General features: G+C 41.8%; 1 protein-coding gene across 2 annotated transcripts; it reads right to left on the bottom strand.

Moving 5' to 3' along the window:
- Window positions 1–96: 96 nt before the first annotated feature.
- LOC117402561 (nuclear valosin-containing protein-like) lies at window positions 97–21,536 on the bottom strand. Of its 2 annotated transcripts, none has more exons than XM_034003839.3 (23): window positions 20,834–21,536; window positions 20,522–20,592; window positions 19,999–20,051; window positions 19,468–19,558; window positions 18,973–19,030; window positions 18,653–18,835; window positions 17,792–17,912; window positions 17,476–17,552; window positions 17,217–17,351; window positions 16,560–16,661; window positions 15,018–15,135; window positions 14,267–14,411; window positions 8,275–8,545; window positions 7,712–7,960; window positions 7,125–7,229; window positions 6,954–7,016; window positions 6,099–6,218; window positions 4,632–4,731; window positions 4,411–4,517; window positions 3,922–3,998; window positions 3,342–3,430; window positions 3,052–3,131; window positions 97–212 (listed from the first exon to the last, which is right to left on the bottom strand). In XM_034003839.3, exons 1-23 carry the CDS (start codon window positions 20,885–20,887, stop codon window positions 168–170), a joined length of 2,514 nt encoding a protein of 837 aa, XP_033859730.3. In that variant the 5' UTR covers window positions 20,888–21,536; the 3' UTR covers window positions 97–167. The 2 variants fall into 2 exon arrangements, with proteins under 2 accessions (XP_033859730.3, XP_033859732.3); XM_034003841.3 differs by having other exon boundaries at window positions 7,712–7,930.
- Between the last annotated feature and the right edge of the window lie 6,138 nt (window positions 21,537–27,674).

Genomic DNA, 27,674 nt, shown 5'->3' with positions numbered 1-27,674 from the left:
TCACCAAAAATGTATATATTAAAAAAAAAAAAAGAATTATGACAATTAAATTGACAAATTAAAAATGATGACCCCCCCCCCCCCCCCCCCCCCGACCTCTCTGAGACAGAACCCTGGGACGCGATATAAAGCTCCTTTTATTAAGTCCAGTTTTGCTGTTTATTGTTTCATCCACACAGCGACTCCTTCAACAAGTCATACATTAGCTGGTCCTGTGTGTGGACAAAAGCAAAGGTAAGGTGTTGAGAAAACTCACCTGAAGAAGCAAGGCACACCCTGTCCATAAGTCACAAATAACAGCTTTTTCAATTGTGATTAAACTTGGTTACTGAGTTTCAGAATACGGAGGCCGGAGGTGAGGCTTGTGCTGAGCAAAATGTGGGACTTAGTGAGTTAAATGTTTGTGTGTTTTCACACATGCATGGAAATATTTTAAAACCACACTTTAAATAAGTGAAAGACATACAGTACCATGAAATGCATGCAAATAATATTGGTTGTGAAAGTGTTAAATGCAGCTACCGCAGCAAATCAGGTGACACTATTACAGTCACTTATCAGATTGAGCAACTCTGCAGCTGCACATGAGTCTTATCACAAGGGTTGTACTGTGAATTGATGTATAGAGGCCATTGTTTTAGTCAATGAGTAAGTGAAGCTGACATGCAAGCAACAGTGGGTCTTATTTTGAAGCAAGTGAAAAGAAAGAACAGAAGAAAAGAAACAAGTTATTTTCTAAATATTTTCTTGGTTGTATCAGACATCACTAAAATTAATGTACTTCTTTTTGCTTTTAATGCAATAAATGGACTAGCTTTCAAGAAGACTTTGAGATGCCCAAAAAAACAAAACAAGAGAAAACAGCATACCACGATTAACATCCACCAGCTAAGTTCATGCATAATATACTTTTAAATGTATTAAAATCTAACTTTTGTTGTGCCCTCATGCCTTTTCAGAAGTCTGAGCTCTCACTGAAATAAGACAGGATTCAGAACAGAGAACAGTTTCCACCACCCCCTTTCTTCACACTGAACTCAAATCCTGCCTTGCAGGCAAAACTGTATTTGGTCAAACAAATACAAAGCTATGGCCAAAAGTTTTGCATCACCCTACATAATTAACTAATTCTGCTTCATAAAGTCGAATGAAACCTGCTGAATAATGTTACCTTAACATATTCAATTACATACTGCTTTGCGGTTTTCCACATACTTAACAAAAAAATTTATGAAATCTAACATGAAATACTGTATTACTATTACTGCTTCCGGTAGACTTTTGTGATATCATTGTGTAGTTTCTTACGTTATGTTAAATAAAATACCTAAATTATGTTCATAGTTTTTTTTTACATTTTGTAGGTCTCAATCCTAAAATTCTAGGTGATGCAAAACCTTTGGCCATAGCTGTGCAGTATGCAAAGGATATACTACCTAAAAACATGCTGGAGTGCTTTATGTAGTACAGTATAGGAACACCTCCTAAGAGAACACCCCTTGTGGTTGAAACAGATTTTTCCCCATTGTAAATGTTCTGCCTAAAGGAACAGGAAAATGAACACCTTTTCGGCACAGCTAGCGATTCGTTCTGATACACTACTGTTCCTGATAACTCAAACTTAAATTCAAGTAATTTATTCAATCTTTTCAAATGTGACTTGTCATCACGAGTGTCTTGAGGCACATGGATTGGTTTCGTCATCTTTCCAGAACCACTGTCATATCATTGCCTTGTTTTGTATTCTGATTTTGTATTCTGAGTTGCACCTCATCACTACATAATGGAATGTAAACAAAAGCGCCGCTGTTTCTCTTGCTACAAAAAGTTGGAAATTGATCAAGCTCTTAAAAAAAAAAACCTGAAATCAGACACAAGTCGCCAAGCAAGTTGGTGTTTTTCATTCTGTTAAATCATTTTGTGCATGTCTTGAATATTGCTCCTGTACCTGTGTTCATAATTAATCTAGAACTGCTGCTGCATTTTTTAACTTGTGTAGGGGCAGGAGCGCCCCCAGAAGTATTTCACATGGTACGCAAAACTAAACCACAGAGACATTCAATAATTTATTTACCATACCTCCTTGTTTCTACAATAAGAGGTATTTAATACTGGACAAAAGAATGGTCCCTTAAAGCACTGCAAGTTGTACAACGTCAAAGCTGCAATTCAATACAGCTTCCTCTTTATTCACTGTTACAGTGTATTTAAACAAAGGCAGGCAGAAGTGGTGCTACTGAATTAGGTAAAAAGTGTTGTTTTTTTTGGGGGGGGGGGGGAACAGAAACAAAGATTTGGGTAATGGCGCTGAATGTTTCCACTCCTCACCTGAAGGAAAAACCTTTGCTAGTTTAGTTTATATACATATTGATCCGACAAAAACAACAAATTTGTTGTAGTCTCATTATGTAGACGAGCACGACTCACAGTATCCCACTCTGTGAACATGAAGGTAAAATAGACGTGCAAAAGCGAGTGGTCTGTATCAGTGATATGGCCAGAGGTTAAAACAATGTGGCAGTGAAACAGTTAATGCACAAAGAAAGAAAACACACACAAAAGGAAAGAATCTTCAGTAGATGCTAATCACACTTAATTTGCATTAGTCAATGGTGACGTTTTGAATTGATAGTTGTTTTCATACTGTACGTGTTGTACCTAAAACTGTGTAATCAGACATTATCTGCTGCTTAAGCATATTGTGTCTGTTGAAATTGACACATTAAGTAGTGAGTTATTCCTGTAGTCAAGGTCTAGCTACTCTTCTTTTTCAGCATGTAACAAACAATGCAGACCTGCTTGAAAATGGGCCCAAAATCATTCAAGTAATGATGCTTCAAAAACCATTTTATAAAAGGAAAAACAAAACCATTTTAAACTGCATAAAACTACATGCTGTAACAAGGGCTTTATTCATCTCAGAAATATTGTCTTAGCTTCAAAATTACACTGATCAAAAGAGGAAACCTGGTTTCTTAAAAGGAGGTTCAACTTTTTTTTTTTTTTTTTTTTTTAAATACACAGGAATGCTCCACTGTTTCAACTACTTACCCTTTTTAATACGGACGGTTTCACTTTCTTAAAAGCATCTTCAAAGTTCTGCCGGCTAACCGTGATCTCAGCCACTGGAGCTAAAAACGAGAATGGAGCAATTAATAGGTTAACTTTTTTTTTTTTTTTACATTTAGCAGGGATGGGGTTAAAATGTCTGTAAAATGGCTGACCAGAATTAATTACTGCAAAGGCTATGCTAGTAACTGACAGAAGAAAGCAAGCACTTTTTGTCCTCAGTAATCTGCTGAAGAAGATGTCCAGTACTAGAAGAGGATTCTTGTCCTTACCGTTGGTTGCTGCAGGAGTCTGGAGACAGAGGTGTCCCCGCAGAGCATTGATAGAAGCCTCTCTGACCAGAGCGGACAGGTCAGCCCCTCTGAAACAAATGAACATTGAGACTGTATCTGCACCCCAGCACGGACAGGAACAACCCTTCAATGCAAGCTGTTATTTACGAATGACCTTATCTTTATTATATTACACTTTTAAAGTAGTCACCAGCTTCCATTTATCCCAATCTAGCCATTGTTAACCTCATGAATCAGTGACAGATTTATAGTAAACATTAGAACATAAGAATAATTACAGAACGAGATGAAGCCATTTGACTCTTCAATTTTCATCTGGTTCTTAATCATGTATTGAACACAGAACTGCATGCAGATGGCTTATAATAAATTTGCTTGATAACCCTCTCCATACAGCCACCACGCCTTATAGCTTCCGTCTACCATCTGTCTTCACTCAACTTCCAAATGTATCCTCTGGTCTGGTCTGAAATACTGACTGTGGTTGACCTAAAGTGCTCATGCCATTCCCCTTCTTTCTTAAAGCGTACAAACAAAATATATCTCTCTCCACACTTACGTGAAGCAGTCACTTCGTTTATCGTGCGCTATTTCTTCTAGATTGACATCTGGTTCCAGCGGAGGCCTCTTACCACTCTGTTAAAAGAAAACAAACAGTAGCATAAAAAAGGGGGTATGAGCCAGGGTGACAAATGATGTTCTGTGACGATTGCATTATTCACCTAGTAAACTAGAAATAACTTGTTTCACAAAAAAGTATGGAATGAGAAAAAACGTAACAAAAAACCTTCACAGAGAAAGTTTGTTGTGTACCTCAATTAACTTTGTGAACTTTCAACCCATCAGTACTTTATCGATGTAATTATCTTTCTACCTACTACCCCCAGAATAACATGCTACATCCAAATGGCTAGTTATTCTGGTCTCAATATCTACCATAGCCTGAGCAGTGCAGCTTAGTGTTGTAATTGTACCACAGGGCAGCAGGCGATACTTGTAGTCTTTTCATGTGTCCTGTAGAGATATTGATGCACTCTGATTCCCTTACTTTGGTGATGGTCTGAAGGATGGCGAATCTGTCTTGGGGAGGGGGCAACCCAACGTACAACAATTTGTCCAACCGGCCCGGACGAAGGATAGCAGGGTCCATAATATCTGAGCAAAAATAATTTATACAGCACAGCGTTTCAAGTCGGGCTTTATTGTAATTAAGTCTTTAAAGGAATTTTGCAACACATTTATGATGGATTCTATCTGCAGTTTCCTCACCTGGCCTGTTGGTGGCAGCCATGATGAAAACCTGCTTGCGAGTCTCCAGTCCATCCATCTCAGTAAGCAGCTGGTTGACCACACGCACGCTTGCCCCTGACTTTTAAAAACATAAGTCATGGAATTTAAACAACAAAATGCTGGATCCTCTCTTGTCAAAGCCCCCGTTCTTGCAGTGCCCCATTAATTTAGACTCGTCAATTTTATCTTTGAGAATTAGTTGTAGTGATGGCTTTCTGCATGAGGTATTAATGTTATTAATTATAAGTTTTAAATGATGTGTAAGTCTTTTATAGTTAAGTTGTTTTTAATCATTATGTTTAAATTGTGTGTGAATGTGTTTTATAGTTGTTTTAATGTGCTTACTAATTCAGTTGCTTTAATATGCTTTTATATTAAGTTTCTATACAGTATTGTGTAAGTTTCAAGTTTTCATTTCCCATCAGCAAAACCAGCTACGTGCAGTTTTGCACAGCCTAACATGAATCAAAGTCACAGGTGGGTATCTGAACTAAACACCAAAAGGCAGGAGACTAGCAGAGATAGTGCGAGATGGGGGAGGGGAACTGAAAGACAAGATGGATGCGCCCTGCTGTGTACAACGTGGTATGCAGTGTGTCATGGACAGAGTGCAACCCCTCCCTTTCCCCCGCAGAGGGAGTGTGCAATGATAAGAGTGGAAACTCCTATCATTGTACACAAGTAAGACAAATGGGAGTGGAATCTCCAGTTGCTTATGAAGGTATAAATATCATATTTTAAAAGTTTGTAAGTCTTTTCATCTCTTTCAAATTGACTCCATTGTTATCCATGCTTTCTGATGCAAACATATGCACTTAGCTGTACTGAGGCCTTGTCCAAAGTCATTTTGGAACTTGTGCTTATGTGATTGTATGTTAGGTATACCTTTCTTGTATATAAATTTGTCAGCTTAATTTGTTCACTACTTAGTCAACTGAGATCTCAGCCAAACAATACTATGATCGTTATTCAAAGTTACTCATGTCTAAAGAGAATACTGGTTGTCATGAACGTCTGATCCTTTCCAACAGCACGCCCCCCTTCAACACTATTCTAGGGAGGATCATTTGTTACTCATGTCTAAAGAGAATACTGGTTGTCATGAACGTCTGATCCTTTCCAACAGCACGCCCCCCTTCAACACTATTCTAGGGAGGATCATTTGTTACTCATGTCTAAAGAGAATACTGGTTGTCATGAACGTCTGATCCTTACCAACAGCACGCCCCCCTTCAACACTATTCTAGGGAGGATCATTTGCGTTAACTAGTCCAAACGTGCTTCGCTTCTGAAATCTTAAAAAATGAGATTATATGGTAGTATGGCTGCTATAAAGTAGACAGTCAAAAGCTGCTTATAAAGACAACTCAAGTGGTTTCACTGTAGACAAATGGTAATGATGGTGTAAGATGTATTAGAAGATTCATAACCTTGCGCGGGTCTCACCTCATGGTCGGACCTTCGGGGACAAAGAGCATCAATCTCATCGAAAAAGATGACACAGGGGGCGGAGTTTTGGGCTCTCTGGAAAACCTGCCTCACAGCGCGCTCGCTCTCTCCCACGTACTGCACACAAACACAACACGGTGGTGCATGATTGAAAATCAACAAGATCCAGACCCCTCAGACAACTTCCTTTGGGATAGCCATCAATTCTGCCATGGGTGGAGTAATAACAGAATGGTATTGTAGTTCAGTAAAGAAAGCTAACTATTATTCAACTATAAAATGACAAAGATACACCAGAGCTTATATAATCCAAAGAACCATCTTTTATTTAATTATTTACTTTTACTAGAAGCTTTTCTTTTGTGATTAATTTATTATACAACAGTACTGTAGGCGTATTGCCTTCATTGCTAGTTAGTAGGCCTGTTAAACAGTTGTACATATATGGCCCTAATTGTTAAGGAATATCAGTTTGCATCTACTTGTCTTTTTAAATTAATACCCTTACAAAGTGTATTATATAGCTGTCGGTATTCATAGTTAAGAGGAAGATCCATAGGGCCCTGCCCATTTTTCTTACCCAATTTCAGAATGTGTCTGTATTTATTAGCATACTGTAAGAATCTAAAACACATACCAAGGGGACCCTACATCTTCTAATATTAACCACCTCATTCAAAGGTGTGGATAACTATTGTTCAAAAAGCTGCAAACTTTAATCTTGACCTTGATTAGTTCTTTTTTTTTTAAATCTAATCTGACTACAAATATGGAACAATAGTAAAAACAGAAATGCTACATAAATTAATTTAACTTAGAAGCAGCTTTTGACTTTAGAAATGGTTTACTTACCATGTTTAACAATTCTGGACCCTTTACAGAGATGAAGTTCAAACCTGATTCATTGGCAACAGCCTATCGAAGAAAAAAACAAAACACATACTGTGAAACATGCTTATGGGACACGAAAACAATGCATGAGTGTTTACATGCTTTGTCTTTAAGCTACAGATAGATAAATACCTTAGCAAGCAGGGTTTTACCACAGCCTGGGGGCCCAGCAAGAAGCACCCCAGCTGGTGCAGTGAGACCCAGAGCTTTAAACTGGTCGGGATTGCGAACAGGAGCCTAGAGGTGCAAAACAAGGCAAATCAGAAAAATAAAAGTATAACATGCAATGTGTGGATAATCTATGAATTTACTGTGTCTAAATCTCACTACTAAAGTGTGTTGGTGCTGACACCTGGTGTTACCACAGTGTAAAGTCAGAGATTGAGATCTGCAAAATAAGAGAATACTAAGTCAAGTTTGTCTGTATTCATTGCAGTAGTGCTCATTTCAATTGACACATTTTAATTTGAATTCTCTGTGGTTATTCTAGAGTGCTCAATTGTGACCTAAAACAAGCTGCTTCCACTGTGTCCTGTGTACCACGGCTCTTGCGATGGCACCGTTTAAAGACAGTCACTGCACCAGGGATGGAAACAAGCTTAATCAACCACATGTACTAGCATGGAACTGGGATGGCTCAAACAGCCATGCAGTTGGAGTCTTCTTTCCATCCCTGTTGTAGTGTTCCGAGAAGGCAGCAGTGCAGTGGAAATCCCTACCAAGATGGCCATGGTGAGCTCTTGGCGGATCTCCTCCAGGGCACCGATGTCGGCCCACGTGACGTCAGGGACGGTGGCAAAACCTTCCCTCTTGGCGGACGGCTGGATGCTGCACAGTGAGCCAGTGAAATCCTCCATCTCGATGCGCAACTTCTCCAGCTGCTCCTCTGAAAGGGGGGTGTGCTCCTTCAGCAGCCCCAGCAGCCTGCGCAGCTCTGTCTGCCGGACCGGAGAGGTAGATAGGATGGGCTAGCAGGGGAAGGCAGCGCAGCCAGTAGCCAATAACACTGGTTCTCAAACTGGGTCCACCAAAATTATCTCTGCAAACTATCAGTATGCCACATGGTCTAGGTGAAACATTTTAGCGCTATACCACTGTGTAATTTAAACTGCAAACAAAGGAGTTTGTGTCTAGAAGTATAACTAATAAACAATATGTATTATTTTCTATTGTTTCTGGCATAATGAATGACATACCATTGTGCATATCCATTCAGACAGTCATGTGGGCAGCTAATAATGGCTGTACCCCTTTCCGTTCTCTGTTCGCCCCACTCGCTCACCTCTTCTGTGGTTTCTGGTTGCTGATTTGGGACAACGGGTCGCTCTGGCTCCACTGGCTCTGTGCTAAAGAGGTCAGGCTGCCTCCCCGCTGCTGCTGCCTGACTGCTCTGCTCCTGCACCTCAATAAGGACTCGGTTCACCGCGCTCATGGCCGCCTCCCGGCACAGGGCCATCAGGTCCGCACCGACGTAACCTGGAGTCAGGTGGGCCAGCTGCTGAAAGTCAAAGGATTCTGGGAGCTTCAGCTTCCGACATAGTGTTCGCAGGATTCTGTATGCAGAAGGGGGAGGGGGTTATAAATGGTACAAAATTTAATTAGATAACATAAAACATCTGTTCCTCTAATTAGAAATCAGCTGCAAAAAAAAGGTTCGACACTTACACAGATGTGTCTAAGTGTAAATTTTCAGTTATGTTGGCAAATTCAAAATAAAAAAAATTGTATCTAATACATATATATACACACACACACAGAGTACCCCCTCACTATAACACCCTTATATTATATATGTGTATATATAATTATACACACACAGTTGTAGTCAAAATTTTACATACCCCAATGGAAATTTATAATTTTTAGAAATGTCTCAAAAACAAATAATTATAGGAAAAATCTTCTGTAGCAAAAGTTCTGCTTTTGTGGGTGAAGAAAAAAAGTTAAAAGAAATAGAAGTCTACAGTTATTTATCTCAGCATTTTTGCACAACTTTAAAAATGCTCATTCAAAAGTACTCATACCCTGACAAGGAACATTAAATTAACAGCTAGTTGAGGCACCTTTAGCAATAATAACCTCTTTAAACGATTAGGATATTTTTGGCATGATTCTTTAGTGATTTTTCACTATTCTTCAACGCAAGATTATTCCAGTTCATTCAAATTCTGTGGACATTCTCCAAACGTAATGACTATCAGCATGACCAAATAGCTTGATTTTTGTTTCATCACTCCACAAAACCTTTAACCTTGTGATGTTTTCCTAAGAGAGGCTTTTTCCTTGGTCTGCGACCATTGAGACCTTCACCATGCAATACTCGACCTATGGTTGAAATGGAAACCTCAGTCCCACTTACAGCCAATTCACTCTGAACATTTTTGCATTTGCAAATGGTGCATTATCATATTGACATTTCTAGCAACTTGTAGAAATACTATCATAGCATCAAAGGGTATGAATACTTTTGAATTAACATTTTTGGAGTTTTGCAAAAATATTGCTGAAATAAATCATTGTAGACATCTATTTCTTGTAACGTTTTTCCTCTTCCACAAAATAAACATTTTCTACAAAAGATTATTCCTAAAATCCTTTGGTTTTGAGAAATTTTTAGAAATTTGAAATTTCCAATGGGGTATGTAAACTTTTGACTACAACTGTGTGTGTGTATATACATACATACACACACACACACACACACACACACACACACAGCCTTCCATAAGTATTGGGACAGTGAAGTCAAAATTGCTATTTTTGCTGTACACTCAAGCAATATGAAAATAAAATTAAAAGATGAATATGAGGCAAAAGTACATTATGTCACCTTTTATTTCTGGCTGTTTCAACACATATATGTTTTACCAACTAACAATAACAGCACTTTCAGTTTCATCCCCCCATTTTATGTGAGCATAAGTATTGGGACATTTGGCTCACAGGTGTTTCTAATTGATCAGGTGTTTCCTGTTGCACTGATTGTTCACACATAAAAGAGCTGTGAATGTGTAGTCTCAGTTCTATCCTTTGCTTTTGCCTTTGGAGTCTGCGTTTGGTGTCAGTAGGCATAATCCAACATGAAGACTAGGGAGCTGTCTATGAAAGAAAAGCAAGCGATTTGGATGCTGAAAGAAAAGAGGAACTCAATTAGAACCATAGCACAAAAGTTGGGCATAGCCAAATCAACAGTTTGGAATGTCCTGTAAAAAGAAAGAAACCACTGGTGTCTTCAGCAATCGGCAACGACCAGGTCGGCCAAGGAAAACAACAGCAGTTGTTGACAGAAAAATGACCAGAGCTGTGAAAAACAACCCTAAAATAACTGTCAGTGAAATCACCAACACCATCCATAATGCTGGGGTGAAAGTGTCACAATCTACTGTTCGCAGAAGACTTGGGCAGCAGAATTACAAAGGCTACACTGCAAGATGCAAACCTCTGATCAGCACCAAAAACAGAAAGGCCAGATTAGAATGTGCTAAAAAGTACAGAGATGAGCCAGTAGAGTTTTGGAACAGAGTTTTATGGACAGATGAGACGAATATGAACCTTTATCAAAGTGATGTGAAGGCAAAAGATGATCCAAAGCACATCACCTCATCTGTGAAGCATGGTGGAGGTAGTGTCATGGCATGGGCATGCATGGCTGCCTCTGGAACGGGCTCACTCATCTTTATTGATGTTGTAACAAATGATGGCAGCAGCAGAATGACTTCAGAAATGTTCATTGGCTACCAATGTACAAGAAAATGCCACCAGACTCATTGGGTGGTGCTTCACAATGCAACAGGACAATGACCCAAAACACACTGCCAACGCAACCAAGGAGTTCATCAGGGGAAAAAAGTGGAAAGTTTTAGACTGGCCAAGTCAATCTCCTGATTTGAATCCGATTGAACATGCATTTCACTTGCTGAAGAGGAGACTGAAGTCAGAAACTTCCCAAAACAAGCAACAGCTGAAAATGGCTGCAGTAAAGGCTTGGCAAAGCATCTCAAAGGACGATACCAAGAGTTTGGTGATGTCATTGGGTCGCAGACTTACTGCTGTTACGGCATGCAAGGGATTTGCGACTAAATACTAGCTTTTATACTACTTTATACCCTCTGTCCTTGCCTCCACTGCTCTCTCTCACCTCCCTCCTTCGACTCCTTTTCACAACTCTCCGTAGACTCTGCTACCTCAACCCTCTTCTCCTCACTCACCTCCTCCCTCGACTCCCTCTGTCCCCTCACCTCCCGACCTGCTCTCCCCTCCCCTCCCCATCCCTGGCTCTCCTCTGCGCTCCGCTCAGCAAGAATCACACTGCGATCTGCTGAAAAGAAATGGAAGAGAACCAAACTCCCTGCTGCCCTAGACCTTTACCGCACTCTCCTCTCCTCCTTCTCCTATACTCTCTCCTCTGCTAAATGTGCTTATTTCCAATCTGTAATCGAAGCCTCCACTAACAACCCACGTAAACTATTCTCTACCTTCTCCTCACTCCTAAACCCCCCCCCCTCCTCCTCTATCTCCCGACGACTTTGCCTCCTTCTTCTCTTCTAAAATCTCAGATATCCGCAAACTCTTGAACACCTCTCCCTCCCCCGCACCCCCTCCTGCTCCAACCCCTACACCCACTACATCCCCTACTAACTCGCCCTCATTCTCCACCTTCTTGCCCCTCTCAGACTCTGACCTCTCCTCCCTGCTCCAGGGTCACAAACCCACCACGTGTGCCTTGGACCCCCTTCCCCACTCACCTCTTTCAAGCTGCTGCTCCTGCTCTACTCCCCTTCATCTCCTCCCTCCTCAACACCTCTCTACTTTCTGGTATCTTTCCCTCTGCCTTCAAAAAAGCCTCTATCACTCCCCTCCTCAAAAAACCTACCCTCGACCCCACCTCCCTCCAGAGCTACCGTCCTGTCTCCCTCCTACCCTTCCCCTCCAAAACCCTCGAGCGGACTGTACACCGCAAGCTCTCTGCTTTCCTGTCCAACCACTCTCTGCTTGACCCTCTCCAATCTGGCTTCCGCTCTGCTCACTCCACTGAAACCGCCCTCCTGTCTGTCACCAACTCACTTAAGTGTGCCCGAGCTGCCTCTCTCTCCTCTGTCCTAATTCTCCTCGACCTCTCTGCTGCCTTTGACACTGTTGATCACTCTATTCTACTATCATCTCTTGCTGACCTGGGGATCTCTGGCACTGCTTTGGCCTGGTTCTCCTCCTACCTCTCCAACCGCACTTACCAGGTAACCTGGCGTGGAGCAACCTCCACACCTCACCCACTCTTAACTGGAGTCCCCCAAGGGTCAGTCTTGGGTCCTCTCCTGTTCTCTCTCTACACCCGCTCCCTGGGCCCGCTCATCGCATCCTATGGTTTCTCATACCATTTCTATGCTGATGATGCTCAGATTTTCCTCTCCTTCCCCACCTACTCCACCATCTCCTCCCGTATCTCTACCTGTCTGCCTGCTATTTCCTCCTGGATGCACTCGCATCACCTCAAACGCTAAGAACCTTGGAGTCACCCTGGACCCCTGCCTCTCTTTTTCCCAGCACATCTCCACTCTGGCACGCACTTGCCGATTCTTCCTCAGCAACATACGAAGGATCCGACCCTTCCTCACCAGCTATGCTACCCAGCTCCTGGTCCAGGCCCTGGTACTCTCTCGTCTAGACTACTGCAACTCCCTCCTGGCTGGCCTCCCTGCGTCCGCCACCCGTCCGCTCCAGCTCATCCAGAACTCTGCTGCCCGCCTGGTGTTCTCTCTGCCTCGCTTCGCCCACGCTACTCCACTATTCCGCTCGCTCCACTGGCTCCCGATCACCGCTCGCATCCAGTTCAAGACTCTTGTACTAGCCTACAGATGCCTTGACCAGACTGCACCCAGCTACCTCCAGACCTTCATCTCTCCCTACACCCCCACTCGACCTCTCCGCTCCGCCTGCACTAGAAGACTGGCTCTACCTCCGTTACGCTCCCCTGCCTCCAGAGCCCGCTCCTTCTCCACCCTTGCTCCGCAGTGGTGGAATGACCTTCCTACAGATGCCAGGACTGCCCAGTCCCTGACCACATTCCGGCGCCTCCTTAAGACTCACCTCTTCAAACAGCATCTGTAGAACTCCTCTGTTTGTATCCTGGGACACTATCACCCTTCATGTAAATGTGCTTTATTTTGCTCTTATCTGCCCCCTATTTTACTGCATTTAATCCTGTACTTCAGAATACTGTAATCTGCCAAGTGTTTAACCTGTAGTATTTTGTACTTAATCATATCCTGATGTAACTATCACTATTTAATCATATCCTGATGTAACTATCACTATTATCTGCTGTATTATTGAATTGTGGTTTGTCACACTTGAACAAAAATTATTGTATTTCTTGCTCTTATTGTATTACTTGTATTGTAACACTTTAAATGTATTTGCTTGCGATTGTAAGTCGCCCTGGATAAGGGCGTCTGCTAAGAAATAAATAATAATAATAATAATAATAGTTATATTTGCTTTCAATTGAATTGTCCCAATACTTATGCTCACATAAAATGGGGGGATGGAAGTGCTGTTGTTCTTAGTTGGTAAAACATGTATGTCTTGAAATAAAAGGTGACATTCTGTACTTTTGCCTCATATTAATCTTTTACTCGTATTTTCATATTGCTTGAGTGTACAGCAAAAATATCAAATTTGACTTCACTGTCCCAATACTTATGGAGGGCACTGTATATATATGCATACATACACGTACAGTACACCCTCGCTATAACGAACCTGTTGGGGTCCAAGCCTTTTGTTCATTATATCGAGGGGTTTGTTATAGCAAAAGGACAATCATAATGAACAGGTGGGAGTAAGTTAAGAGATTGTATTGTGAATAAAAGTAGAATTACCTGTACCTGTTCGTCTCATGTAAGCAGTATTTTTCCTTTGCTTTATCCAATTCGTTAAATAATTAAAAACATAAAACAAAAAGCAAATATCCAGAATTGAAGCTAAACTTTTATTCAAAATCAATCTGACATGAATCGTTTCAAAGTGCACCAAATCTTAACCCAACATGCAAGAATCCCAAACTGAGCTTTTATTCCAAATTAACCCGACATGAAAAGTCTGACATGAAAAGTTAATCAGATCCTCGTGTTTTTTTCGTTGTTTTTTTTTTTCTTTAATTAATTTTGCTTTGCCGCACGGTTGTTTATTCGCTTCTCTTTCTGCTTCACAACAACAAAAACAAACACTCCCCCTGTCACTGGTCTTTAGCCCCAGTTAGTCCCCAGCTAGGTTACCTCACTCTGGCTCCTTCGTCGGGGATCCCCAGGCAGATCTCCCTGTCAAAGCGTCCAGCTCGCCTCAGTGCCGGGTCAAGAGAGTCTGGTCGGTTCGTGGCTCCAATAACCATGACCTGTGCCGTGGCTGCAAGAGCATTGAGATCTACCACAACATACGAAGTCAATTAATGTGCCATTTGTTCTTGTAGGTTTTTACTGCATGTATGGTTAACTAAAGCCCATTTAAATTAGTCAATGGACTGCCTATTTTAATTTTTTGTAAAAGCAACATACTGAACAACAAGTTTACTGGGGTGGGCATAATGAAAGATGGGCACATTTCTGTCTTTGATGTAATGCACTATACACAGGGGTTCAATATAGTTTTTTAAGACGTCAGTACATAGGGTGGGACTATGGTGGTAGGCTATTGAAATAAATAGAGAATGCGTGATGATTTGTTAATTGTAATAACCAGCAACATAAACTATTGTTGTAGTCTCTGATACTTAATTTCAATTGTTTGAACTGTCAAAGGAGGAGGTGGAGCTAGACAGCGACTTGGGTGATGACCCCTAATTTTGGTGAGTACCAACCCATTTCTGCTGGTACTCATGTGACAACCTAATGTTAAAAGTTATGTGAATCCCTGGCTATATGGTTCATGAACCATCTATTGAAAATAAAGTACAGGAAAAAGCTGGAATAAAAAAATTCTAAACTAAAAGCTCGACTGAAGCAAGGCATTAGTAGCATGAGCTCAAATCACCATCCATGCAGGTTAGGAGCTGAGCCACCATTCGTCGCTCCATGTCCTTCGACGCCACTTCTCGTTTTGGGGTGATGGCGTCAATTTCATCAATGAACAGGATGCACGGAGCACTGGTCTGCAATGGTTGGGGTTGGTTAGGTGTTTGTTAATTTACATAATGGACTTTTTTTGTAATTTTGCAGAGAAAGCAAATAGGTCTTTGCCAGTGTCTTGTATTATGAAAACTGTTATGAAAGTGGAATGAAGTCCCAAGAATGCGCCTCTCATTGTGCTTCTTCTAACAGCCTGATTTCGCTCACACAAAAAATGCACTTATATGTATATATATATATATATAAATATAACTAATTAACACTAGAACTGCCAGATTTTCAAAATACCTACAACCGCCAAGTGGGTCATTTTGACCCATACATTTTTAAACTACTTAGTTATGAAAATGAAAGACATACTATCGGATACAGCTCAGAAGTTTTATTAACATCATATCTGACATTTGCATCGCAGAAACACCATATTTAAATTAAACATAAAAGGCTTTATTTAAACATAAAAGGCTTTATTTTCAAAATTAGCGCGTATACAGCACGACTACAAAAATATAATAAAAGATACATTTCAAAAGAAACGGGTATGTACATATACCCATCTACAGGTGTAAACAGGTATATGTACATACAAAACTGTAAAACCAAAATCATTGTGTCTAATACTACATAAAAAGAAAATATAACACTACTTCCGGTATGACGGCTGCATTGTACTCTATGGAGGAGCGTACGCGTCTGCCAGCCGATTGTGCCTGCATCCAGGAGCTGTGTTGTAAACACAGACGCAGTTCCATTGAACACTATTGTGTAAACACGTGTAAACCAGTACATACAAACCTGGAAAACTGAAATATTTTTTTTCATATTAGGCACATAAGTTGTTATCCTACCTATCATTTCAGTTTGCTGTGTGTATCTGAGTGTAGCTTGCCGTATTCTAATCAAAATGACTACTTTCAAGATTAAATATTTCCTTCTGATTTATTCCCAGTTGCATTTCTGGAACAAAACGAAGGCTTGATGTCTCCAGGGTACATTGAGAAATAAAGCAACTAGGCTTTCACTGAGCTGGCATCTTGGTGCAATTGTACAAATCCACAATTATAGCAATCTCTGTCTCGTAGTCAGTCTACAAACAAAGAAAGGCTTGAAATAAAAATAAAAACGTGTGATAGGAGGAGGAGGCGTGTCTTGCTTGCTGCATTTACAAAAAAAATAGAATATCTTGCGTTATATTTTTTAAAAAAAAGACATGTATTGTAATGCATGGGTCAAATTCACGTGGCGGTTCTAGGTAGAAGTGTTTGTAACATTTTTGTGATTCTGGCTATCAAACACCGTCTGGATATTTAATTCATATATTTAGGAAAAGTCAAAAACGGACATACACATACGATTTACAACGGAAAAGTAATTAACGTTTTAAATGCAAAATGGGTCAAACTGACCCGCATTGCGGTTCTAGTGTTAAAGCGTGTCTGTTACCTACCACAGCTTGATCAAAGAGCTCCCTTAGCTTCTGCTCAGATTCTCCTGAAACACCTGACACCATCTCTGTGGCAGCGACCTTCAACATTGGCAGCTCCATCTCCTTCATGGAAACAAAGGTAAGAACGGGTAAGACCCCTGTGGTCTTCCTTGATATATTTTTTTTTTTAGAACCACTTCAATGCACACTGCACTTAAGAGACCTACACAGCGAATGCAAGTGAACGACAGTTAAGATTCAGGGAATTACAGGGATGGAAATAAGACTCACTGCAGACCAGTTTTACTGGGAGTTCAATAAAGACACACCTAAGTTTGTTACCTGTACACTGTGGCTAATCAAGCTTGTAGTAAAACCATGAATGGGAGATACTACTATGCAATAGCAGTCTTATTTCTGTCCCTGAATTATTTTATTACCTAGAACCACTTTAGGAATCCATTTAAATTTTTTTACATTTTACAGGTTTCTGAATATCATATTTCCCATTCATGCACTCGCGATTTCAAATTTAGAATCAGGAGCCTAATAGATTGTGACTGCTGTTCCAATGACATCCTATTTATCTGACAGTAGTAAATAGACAGCATTTCTCCAGAAGTGCTGCAAGACTTTCATATTTTTTCCACCCTAGGAGATCTGTTCTGAGATGCTCACCCCCGCGATGGCCTGAGCGAGCAGAGTCTTCCCGCAGCCTGGCGGCCCATGGAGGAGGAACCCCCGGGGCGGGACCACCCCCAGCTGCTGGTACACTTCAGGGTGGTGCATGTGAATTAGCATCTTGCACACCTCCTGCAGGGCAGAGAAATGCTAAACCTTTAAAATATGTGCTGTGTTTAGTCCAGTGGTTTTTTTTTTGTTTTTTTTTTGTATTTTACAATACAGTCTTGCCACTACTAGCTTACACTATGCCCACCTTTATGGTCTCTTCGTTGCCTCCTACATCTTCAAACTTCACAGTGGAGTACTGCAGCTCTGGAGCTTTGAGCTTGTCTAAAAGGTGAGAAAAATGCATCAGACAAACTAGGTCTTGCAGGCCCTCAGAGTCATAATCCTGCAGTCTATTGTAGTTTAAATGGTTCCATTGTCTGTACTATCATCAACATCGATACTCTATTCAACACATTACCTTACAATATTAATTAACCATTTATCAACACCAGAACAATCACGCAAATTAATTTGGACAAGTCAGACTTGATTAAAATACCCATTTCAGTGCAAGCTTTTACCTTTCTTGTTCATTATACTGGATTCGATCTCTCCATCTATTTCCCTGGCCTCACCCTCTTTTCTTCTCTTTCCTTGCTTCATCTTCCCTTTTTTCTTTGTATCTGTTTCCAGAAGGGACTTCTGTTTGAAAAACAATATTATCAAAAGATAGCATAAATGCATTGTAAAATGCATACCTGTAATTTCCCTGTACAGCCACATGAATACTCCCATTAAGAGTTATAATTAGGGCTTCTGATTTTCGGTTTTAACTGATAACTCTGTGGAAGACAGCAAAGGAAAGAAGGTACAAGTAGTGTCGAGTTACTATACATATTGTGACAGAAAGGAACACCCAAGAATTTTGGAAAGTAACCAAATATAAATATAATATAAAAAACGATTTTGGGTTATCTACATAAAACTCGAAAATAGCTCAAAATAAACATTGACAAACAGAAGCCCTTGTTATAATATTGCAGTGTTTGTGAAAATGGCAGCGGCAAGGTAAGACCCCAGAAACACAGATCTACAATCAAATAAATATTATACACCATGGCTGAAAAATAACTGCTGTGTTAGATGGGTGACTTAAAACCCTTCACTCTCATAATGGCCATTCAACCCCCTTCAAAGCCATTCAAGCTAGCAACGTATACCTATTGAGGAGGGTCAATGTTAAAGCAAATTAATAACTCGAAATATAATACAAAAGAAAACAGAAAAAAAAAAGAGTTGAAATTTCACTGACATTTACTTTGCCACTGTGCAGTATAAATAACAGCTGGACTATGAGGTATAGTATGAGCTATTACTGCATCAATATAAACAAATGATTGCATGCACCATTTGTCTTTTGTACTGTTTAAATGTGGATTTACCTCAGAGTTGGGTGCCTCCTGAGTTTCCAGATCGATGAACCAGCCGCCCTGCGAGACCCTGGTGCCCCCCGGTGTCTTGGAGGGCGTGCTGCTGGGTGCTGGCTGATCTTTTGGTAGAGACACAGAATCCGGAGCTCCCTTCTGGTACAGGGACATCAGGGAGTTGTTCATGTGATTGGTGGGCTACAGACACAGCAAGAGTTTCAAAGTTAAGCAGTCACTTTTTATTAGATGTTAGATCTAATCAAACATGCTCATGCTTTGAGTCTCGAATTCCACTTCAGTTAACCAAAATAAAAAAAATAAAAAACTGGGGTTACCGGGTATTCAGGCTGATCATCATTGTCTGTGGAGTCCTCCATGAAGCTGTCTTCCTCCCTGTAAATCAAAGCTAGTCTTTATGCTACTGAAGATCTTTGCCAATAGCAGCATGTCTAACTGCAAGAAAACAGTCCTTCAAGGTACAGGAGTTTTAGGAGGAATATTTTTGTAAGGAGATGCACATTGCAGCTAATGACCCTCCTCAGTTTGATTCATCAGTTGGTCTTCCCACTAATCAAGACCAGGTTACATAAAATACTTTTTTTTTAAATCAATGCAAATGTTTTTGCTTTCTATTTTTTGCAATATTTTTAACACTAATCTAAGATCTGAAAGCTTTCTTTATTGTAGCACAATCTGAACTTGATATTTTGCGGAAATACTTACACATCTAAAATACTGTACTTTGCTTTAGGTGTCTACTTGTTCTGCAGTTTGCGTACCTGCTAGTAAAGAAAGGACTATGGGGAGACAGGCTTCCCAGATCAACTTACCCATCAGCTCCTTGGCTATGCCTTGCCCTTTTAGCCAGGTGTTCCCCCTCTAAGGCTGAAAGGTCAGACTCGGTGCATAACACTGTGTGCACTGCAAACGGGGGGCGGGGGGGGGGGACACGACACAATATATGTTATACAGAGCATGGTTCTTAAGCCAAACTAGTGCAGCCACCAACACTTACAATTGTACTTTATTCATACTTTAAAGGGAACATATAAAAGAAGCAGTGCTGGGAGTTCTACTGGGGTGTTGCTATAGGACATAAGTCTAGCAAGCCTTGGAAAAAAAACCTATAGGCACACGAATATACACGGATTGCCCCAGTCTATATAATCTTTAGTAGATTATTTTTAATGTGATTGAACAATGAGAATACAGTTAACACATTTATAAATGCACTGAATATTTTGAGCGCTTCAGTGTTCAAAAGTGGATCGGTAAGAGTGAAACGCGGGTTCTTTTTGTCACACTCACAGAACAAGGTGAACACATCAGAACGATTCTGTTACATGTTGTAGCTTACACACCTTTCTCTAACTGGATCCTGAAAGCATTTCTTTTCCGCCGTCCATAGTCTGTTCTAGAAAAAGGACGACACTAGCAACATTACCACACAAGTCAGGATGACACAGGGAGTCACGGACTATGCGTGCATTCACAAATTAATGCATTTTCATTAAGGTAGGTAACATTTTGCAGAACACCCCCCAGTTACCTATAGAAGGCTTTAGAATAGTGGTACCCGCTTGGCTCTTTCAGTCTATTCCAATAACTTCTTTCAACCAATGTCCTTAACTATGGAATTGAGAAGTACAATGCCCTATTCCAACCAGGTCTTTGTATAGTAGAACAGTGTGCAATTAAATTAGTGACCTGGCTAAAACAAGGTCCTGCACTGTGACTGAAAAAGACACAAGTGAGTACCAGTATTAGAACATGCACTAATCAATTAAACGGTACATTTGGTGACTGAACGGTGTGTATTGTATATTGAGCTACAGTTCTGTATTTACATTGGTGTTAGATTAAAATGTTGCTTTGGCTTCTTACCTGTACATTCTCTGCAGATCAGCTGCCATGACGGACATGTCTGTAAACGGGCTGGTGCTGTTCCTCAAATACTAAGAGGATGTGCGAGAAGATGAGTTAAAGTTGCGATGTTTATGCATTTTACAGTAACACAATGACCACGAAACTAGTGTATACGTGGGACGATGGTGACCTGCGATTTAGACTGAGTTGGCACGAAGTAACTGGCTCGTCTTTATACTGGTGTGTTTACTGATGGCAAGTCCTAAACAAAAACACGACTTTAACATTAGCTGCATTTTCCTCTGGTTAGAGTCCGTCATTAGCGCTTACCTGTTTGACTCGCTGCTTGAGCCTGTTGTCTACGTAACCGCCTCTGTTCTTCATCGCTGAATCCTTATTGCTATGTTTACAAATAAACTTTTTTTTTGATAACCCTTAGCTGTCACTGCGCGCGTCTTGTTGCACTTGTCTAGCTTTTCTTTTCTTTCTTTCGTTCTTCTCCCCACCCAAAACAGTATTTTAAAAGTTGTGAAATTTAAATTCAGTGTCACTCAGACATTATTTTGAATCATTTAGTATACCGGTACTGGACTCCATACCGCCGTACGTTATGCGTGTGTCTCCCTTGCCGAATGACACCATAATTAATTCCATGTAAATTACTTCAGCGCTGTCTTCAATCCGTTCTTTTGTGTCGGTCAATGCATCTGTCCCAGTATTTACCAGTAATAGACTTGTTTTTTCCTCTAATTTAAAGCAGCTACAGTAACTTCATCACCCCACGTGAAACCGTGGGCTTTGTCTATAGCTGTCTTCAGTAGTGCCTGAATAAGGAGTAGCTCAGAAATGATAGCAATCGCACCACAGAATAGTTGAAATGCTTACATGAATCATTTTCAAATTTCAGAAAAAAGTAGACATCCACGCGATCCAAAACAAGAATTGCACTTTCACCTAGACCTTTGAAAAATGTGTAGAATGAATTCCTTTCACTTATTGTATTAACTTTATTTTTAAAGATTTGTTTTTGTTGAAATCATACAGCTGCTGCCCACCACAGTTAAAATAGATACTTTAAACCAGATCTGTGCAGTAGTGAATATCAGTATATATTTATAAAATCTGGATTTTGAGGCAGAGAATTGTAGAGATGTGTTGCGCTGGAGTAGCGCTCTGTTGCTGGTTTTAATGAGCGCGCGCATATATATATATATATGTAACAGGTGGGACCGCGGGAACCAGGAAGTGTTAATTGTTGGCAGTATAAATATCGGCACCATAAGGGTGCAAGAGAACCAGGTAATCGATGTGCAGCTGTGTTTTGGTGTTCCTGTGTTCCCGTGGTACCCCCTGTGACGAGGTAAGCCGGTTGCATTGTTGTTTTGCTCCCTCTTAATCTTTGAGTGCAGTACTCTTTTGGTGTCCTGGTTTTATGGTATTGTTATTGGTATATTGTAGGGCGAGTCGGCGGATATACTTTTGGACGTCAGTATTCCGGACTCTCCCGAGGTAATGTAAACTGTGTTTTCAATGTAACTGCTGTGTTAGATTTGTTGTGGTGGTGCGGCGTAACAAGGTTTCTTTTGTTGTTGTAGGAAGTGGAACGCCGCCAGCCACTGTTTCTGCTAGTTGTCTTTCCCTGTGTTTATCTTGCACATTGTTTTTGCTTATTATTGTCCCTTGTTTGTTTTAGTTTGTGTACGCACGTTTTTATTTGTCTTTACAGTTTTAATAGTATCGTGCAGCGTTTAGCTAGCTTTTAGTGTGTGTCTATAGGAGCTGCGAGGGAGAGCGTCGCTATTGTAGCTGCTCTGCTCTACAGAGCATTGAACGTTTAGTCAAGCAAGGTGTTGGGTTGTGTTTTCTTTTTGAATTGTGCACTATTATGTTTGGTGTGGTGATTGTTTAGAGTTACACTTAATATATTTATTTTAATAATTCACGTGTGGTTTCTTTTTGTTTATTTTATCACAGGTGGTGGTTGACTGCCCTTCTGGGCTTTGGTGGGTGGAGCAGCCAAATATTTATTAATTGGATGGACGTTTCTCTATCTCTCCTCTAGGTGTCGCTAGGGACAATAAATAAGCAATTATTCTATTGTGCTAGATATATGGTTAGGATTGTGTTTAATTGCACTGCAGCAATTGTGGGTTTTAGTGTTGTTGTTGATAATAAAGATTTTGTTGGCACAACCAATTTCCATTCTTTTGTCTTTTCATTTATTTGAGAGGGGCTCTGTGTGGGGTACCCAAATATTGCTGCTAGATTAATAAGGTTATGTGAGGTTCTATTTCTCGTTAAACTATAGATGGCGTAGTCTGCATCGCGACCTGTACAGTTAAAAAGAGAATAGGTCGTGGACGCCACATTTTGGCGTAGTCGGCAGGATCTTTGGAAATTGGTTGTGTATGCTGCAGTGCTGAAGTTATTTGTTTGTTTATTTATTTTTTTTTGTATAAAGGGAAAGATAGGGAAACAGTGGCTTGGCTCTTCTAACGTGGATGTAGAAGACTCGGCACCCTAGAGAACACTCCCCATCAAGTTTATTTTTCATTTTAGCGCTAACTTGTCTTAAGGTGCTAAAATGGCAGAAATGGAGCAGTTGAGGGAGCAGTTGCAGGCGCTGAGGGCAGCTCATGATACCCTGGCTGCTAGACAGCAGAATGCACTTGCAGCTGTACCAGGAGAAAGCCCTGCGGTAACTGAAAGATTAGTGTATTTACCACGGGAACGGAGGTGCCCCAAATTCCAAGGTAAGACCATGGTTGGTGGATTGTCTATTGATGATTGGGTGGAGGAAGCACGGACTAGCATTAGGGCCCGACATATGTCTAAAGTAGATCAGGCAATTTTTTTATATGACCATTTAGAAGGGGAGGCTAGAAATGAGAGAAAATACCGATCCAAGGAAGAAAGAGAGGATCCTGAGAAAGTATTTAAAATATTGATTGAATTATATGGCTGTTCTCAGTCCTATGTGGGTTTGTACAAGCAGTTTTTTGAGCGAAGGCAGAAAGAGGGGGAGTCTCTTAATGAGTACTCCCATGCATTAATGTCCTTACTCGAAATGGTCTTGCGGGGTAATTCTAACAGTATTCCAAATTCAGAGATTGTGCTAAGGGATCAATTCGCAGAGAATGTGCGAGACAGTATGTTGCGCCGGGAGTTAAAATGTATTGTACGTCGAGACCCACAGATTACTTTAATAGCCTTACGTCAAGAGGCAATTAGATGGGTTCAGGAAGGGGAACGGGGATCAATTAGTGCTGTTCGTGCTCCCCCAGCCCGACTCAGTAGTATCCAATCAGAGGTCCAAGGCAGTTGTGAAGCGGTTGCTGTATTAAAAACACAGGATAGTGAGTTGGAGGAAATTAGAGGGATTTTAAGTAGTCAACAGTTGCAAATTGATCACTTATTACAGCTCTTAGAACAGCCACGGGCTATTAGTAAAGGACAGGGGGCATCTCCGAGCCTTTCTAGGTATAGGTATGATTCAGAAGGGAGGCCCATTTGTAATCGGTGCAACCTGGCTGGCCATATTGCACGGCGTTGTGTGCGAGAGCAGTCACAACATGGGCAAGTGCCTGGTAGTGATGGGGGGAGGTTAGAGCCCAGTAGCAGGACTCTGCCATCGGAAAACTAGGGCCCGCCAGTGTACAGAGCCATACATTGGTTGGGGGCAGTGTAGGCTCCAGTGCTACTCCAGATAGCGCCACTGCGGTATCATGTTTGTTAGGCCGTTGTCCGGTAGTGAAAGTCTATATGAGCGGGGTCTTAGTGCCTTGTGTATTGGATACTGGTTCAATGGTTACTACTGTTACAGAAAGTTTCTTTTCCCAGAATTTTAAGTTTAGAGGTGGGGGGAAGCTTAGAGATTGTGGTTGGTTAAGGCTTCAAGCTGCCAATGGTTTAGAGATACCGTATGTGGGCTATTTGGAGTTGGATGTACAAGTATTGGGGAAGTTAATTCCCAGTCGTGGGGTTTTGGTTGTTAAAGACCCCCCAGGCATTGGGGCCAAGTGTTGTAGAGGAGAGCTACCAGGGCTTCTGGGAATGAATGTAATTGAGGAGTGTTATCGTGAGTTATTCTCACAACATGGGCCCGTGCTTTTTCAGGTCCCCCCTGTTGTTAATGCAGGTGTAGATTGGCAGAAGGCACTTCATTTTTGTCGACGCGTGGTGACTGGCACATCCCAGGTGGGTAAGATAAAAGTGCAGGGAGCTGGGTTAGTCAGTATTCCTGCTGGCACGATGGTTATGGTTCAGGCTACCGGCCCTCAGGGTGGTAGTATGTTGCCATGGACAGCACTATTAGAACCCTTGGGGCCAGGTGAAGGTGCCCTACCTACTGGACTCCTATTGCCTTCCGCTGTAGTAAATATAGTAAAGGGGCAGGTACAGGTACCGGTGGTAAATGTAGGGGTGAATGTAGCCTATTTACATCCCCGTGAAGTTTTGGGGACAGCACATTGGGTAGAGGTAGTGCAGGAGCCTGCTACCGGTATCCAAATTGAGGAGGTAGGGGCCCCTGAACATGTTGCAATTGTTAATGTGCAGGGTGTACCATCTGGTAACATGGGCTCCTTATCTGATTTTTCTGGCCTTGATTTATCTGGGTTAACCTTAGTTGAACAGCAGCAGGTGCAGCAGTTGCTACACAAGTACCATACTGTGTTTGCTGAGGGTGAGGGTGATATAGGGTGCACAAATGTTATTACCCATGAGATCCCCCTGGTGGACAATGTGCCAGTCCGCCAACGACATAGAAGAATACCCCCTTCGCAATATGAGGCCGTAAAGGCCCATATAAAGCAGCTGTTGGAAAGCCAGGTTATTCGTGAGAGTAGTAGCCCTTATGCTTCTCCTATTGTGTTGGTGCAGAAGAAAGATGGCAGCCTGCGTATGTGTGTTGATTACAGGCAACTTAATGCCCGGACCCGGAAGGATGCATACCCCCTACCCCGTATTGAAGAATCCTTGGATGCCCTCTCAGGCGCGCGTTGGTTCTCCACACTTGATTTAGCAAGCGGATATAATCAAGTTCCGGTAGCAGTACCTGATCGGCATAAAACGGCATTTTGTACCCCTTTTGGTCTGTTTGAGTTTAACAGGATGCCTTTCGGACTCTGTAATGCCCCTGGCACATTCCAGCGACTAATGGAGCGACTGTTTGGAGATCAGAGTTGCCAGTCTCTCCTCTTGTACTTGGATGATGTGGTTGTGTTTTCTTCGACTGTGGAACAGCATCTGGGACGTCTAGAAATGGTCCTTAGTCGCCTTCAACATCAGGGCCTTAAGGCTAATCTCAGTAAGTGCTGTTTCTTCCGTACAAAAGTTAAATATCTGGGGCATTTGGTTTCCTGTGAGGGTGTAGCCACTGACCCTGAGAAGATCACTGTTGTTGCAGAATGGAAGCGGCCTAGAAGTCTTGTTGAGCTCCGGTCATTTTTGGGATTCTGCAGTTACTACCGTAGGTTTGTTGAGGGATTTGCAAAGTTGGCGGCCCCCCTTCATCAGGTAGTGGCTGAGTTAGCAGGAGCTGGCAAAAGAGGACGGAGAGGCCCAGGGGTTATTACGGAGAGCATCTGGACTAGGGAGTGCAGTGCATGTTTTCAGGCATTAAAAACTAAACTTGTTTCTTCGCCAATTTTGGCTTATGCTGATTTTTCGAAGCCTTTTGTTTTGGAGACAGATGCCAGTCATCAGGGGCTAGGGGCTGTATTGTCCCAAGAACAAGATGGAAAATTGCGTCCCATTGCCTTCGCTAGTCGTGGGTTGAGACCAACAGAGCGGAAAATGGAGAACTATAGCTCCATGAAATTGGAGCTACTGGCCCTGAAATGGGCCATGACGGAAAAGTTCAGGGAGTATTTGCTCGGACAGCATTGCCTGGTATACACTGATAATAACCCTCTCAGTTATTTGCAGACTGCCAAGCTGGGGGCACTAGAACAGCGATGGGTGGCACAACTGGCATCGTTCTCTTTTGAGATTAAGTATCGCCCTGGTCGACTCAATGGCAATGCCGATGCCCTGTCTCGGCAGTATGAGGAGGAGGATGTTATGGCTGCTGAGGCTGGAGCGGCAGTGGGATCTCGTCTTCCCCTTGTTCTACGACAGTCTCAGTCAGGACTTCAATGTCAGGACGTGAGGCCTGGGGAAGTAATTCAGCGTACCATCACGGCTCTGCCTATTCGGCAGAAAGCTGATTTGGCCACCTTGCAGGCCCAGGACCCTGTAATTGGATGTTTCTGTGATTTTTGGAGACGGGGTTATGGACCGGACCATATCGAGAGAACACGGCTGTTAAAGCCAGTGTTGGAACTGTTGCGTCAGTGGGAACGGATTGAGCAAAAGCAAGATGTGCTGTATCGTGCTGCATATCCTTCAGGAGGAGGTAAGAAGTTTTTACAACTTTTACTCCCTGAAATTCTTAAGAAAGAAGTGCTTACTAGTTTACATGATGACCATGGCCATCAAGGGGTGGAGCGAACTATGCACCTGATTCGACAGAGTATTTTGGCCAGGTATGGGGAAGGATGTTAAGCACTGGTGTGAACAATGCATTCGATGTACATTGTCCAAGGCGGTTCAGCCGAAGATCAGAACCTTTATGGGGAATTTACTTGCTTCAAGGCCCCTAGAAGTGTTGGCGATTGACTTTACTGTATTGGAGCCCTCTAGTGATGGTAGGGAAAATGTTTTAATAATGACAGATGTGTTCTCAAAGTATACGCAGGCAGTACCAACTCGGGATCAGCGAGCTAGTACGGTGGCTAAAGTATTAGTCCAGGAGTGGTTTTATCGTTTTGGAGTGCCTGAGAGAATTCATTCAGATCAAGGAAGAAACTTTGAGAGCACCTTGATTTACCAGCTCTGCCAACTGTATGGGGTGCAGAAGAGTCGGACGACTCCTTACCATCCTGAGGGGAATGGCCAATGTGAGAGGTTTAATCGCACTCTCCATGACCTCTTGCGGACACTCCCTCCAGAGAAGAAACGTCGCTGGGCTGTTCATCTTCCCCAAATGTTGTTTGCTTATAATACGTCGGTTCATCAGAGTACTTGTCAGTCTCCTTACTATCTGTTTGGAAGAAAACCTCATCTGCCTATAGATTCCCGGCTTGGAGTTGGAGAAGTGGAGCCAGCCGGGGGTACTGTGGAGGACTGG

This window comes from Acipenser ruthenus, chromosome 5 (assembly GCF_902713425.1).
Source record: "Acipenser ruthenus chromosome 5, fAciRut3.2 maternal haplotype, whole genome shotgun sequence".
NCBI classification, from domain to species: Eukaryota; Metazoa; Chordata; class Actinopteri; order Acipenseriformes; family Acipenseridae; genus Acipenser; species Acipenser ruthenus.
This window is presented reverse-complemented; position numbering and strand designations above follow the sequence as displayed.

Bases quoted from the DNA above. Each gene is read 5' to 3' on its own strand.
- LOC117402561 (XM_034003839.3), bottom strand. From the start codon at position 20,887: ATGAAGAACAGAGGCGGTTACGTAGACAACAGGCTCAAGCAGCGAGTC. The intron at 20,052-20,521 runs GTAAGAAGCCAA...TCCTTTTTCTAG, and splicing joins GATCTGCAGAGAATGTACAG to AACAGACTATGGACGGCGGA. The intron at 3,999-4,410 runs GTAAGGGAATCA...TTCTTTTAACAG, and splicing joins TCCTTCAGACCATCACCAAA to AGTGGTAAGAGGCCTCCGCT.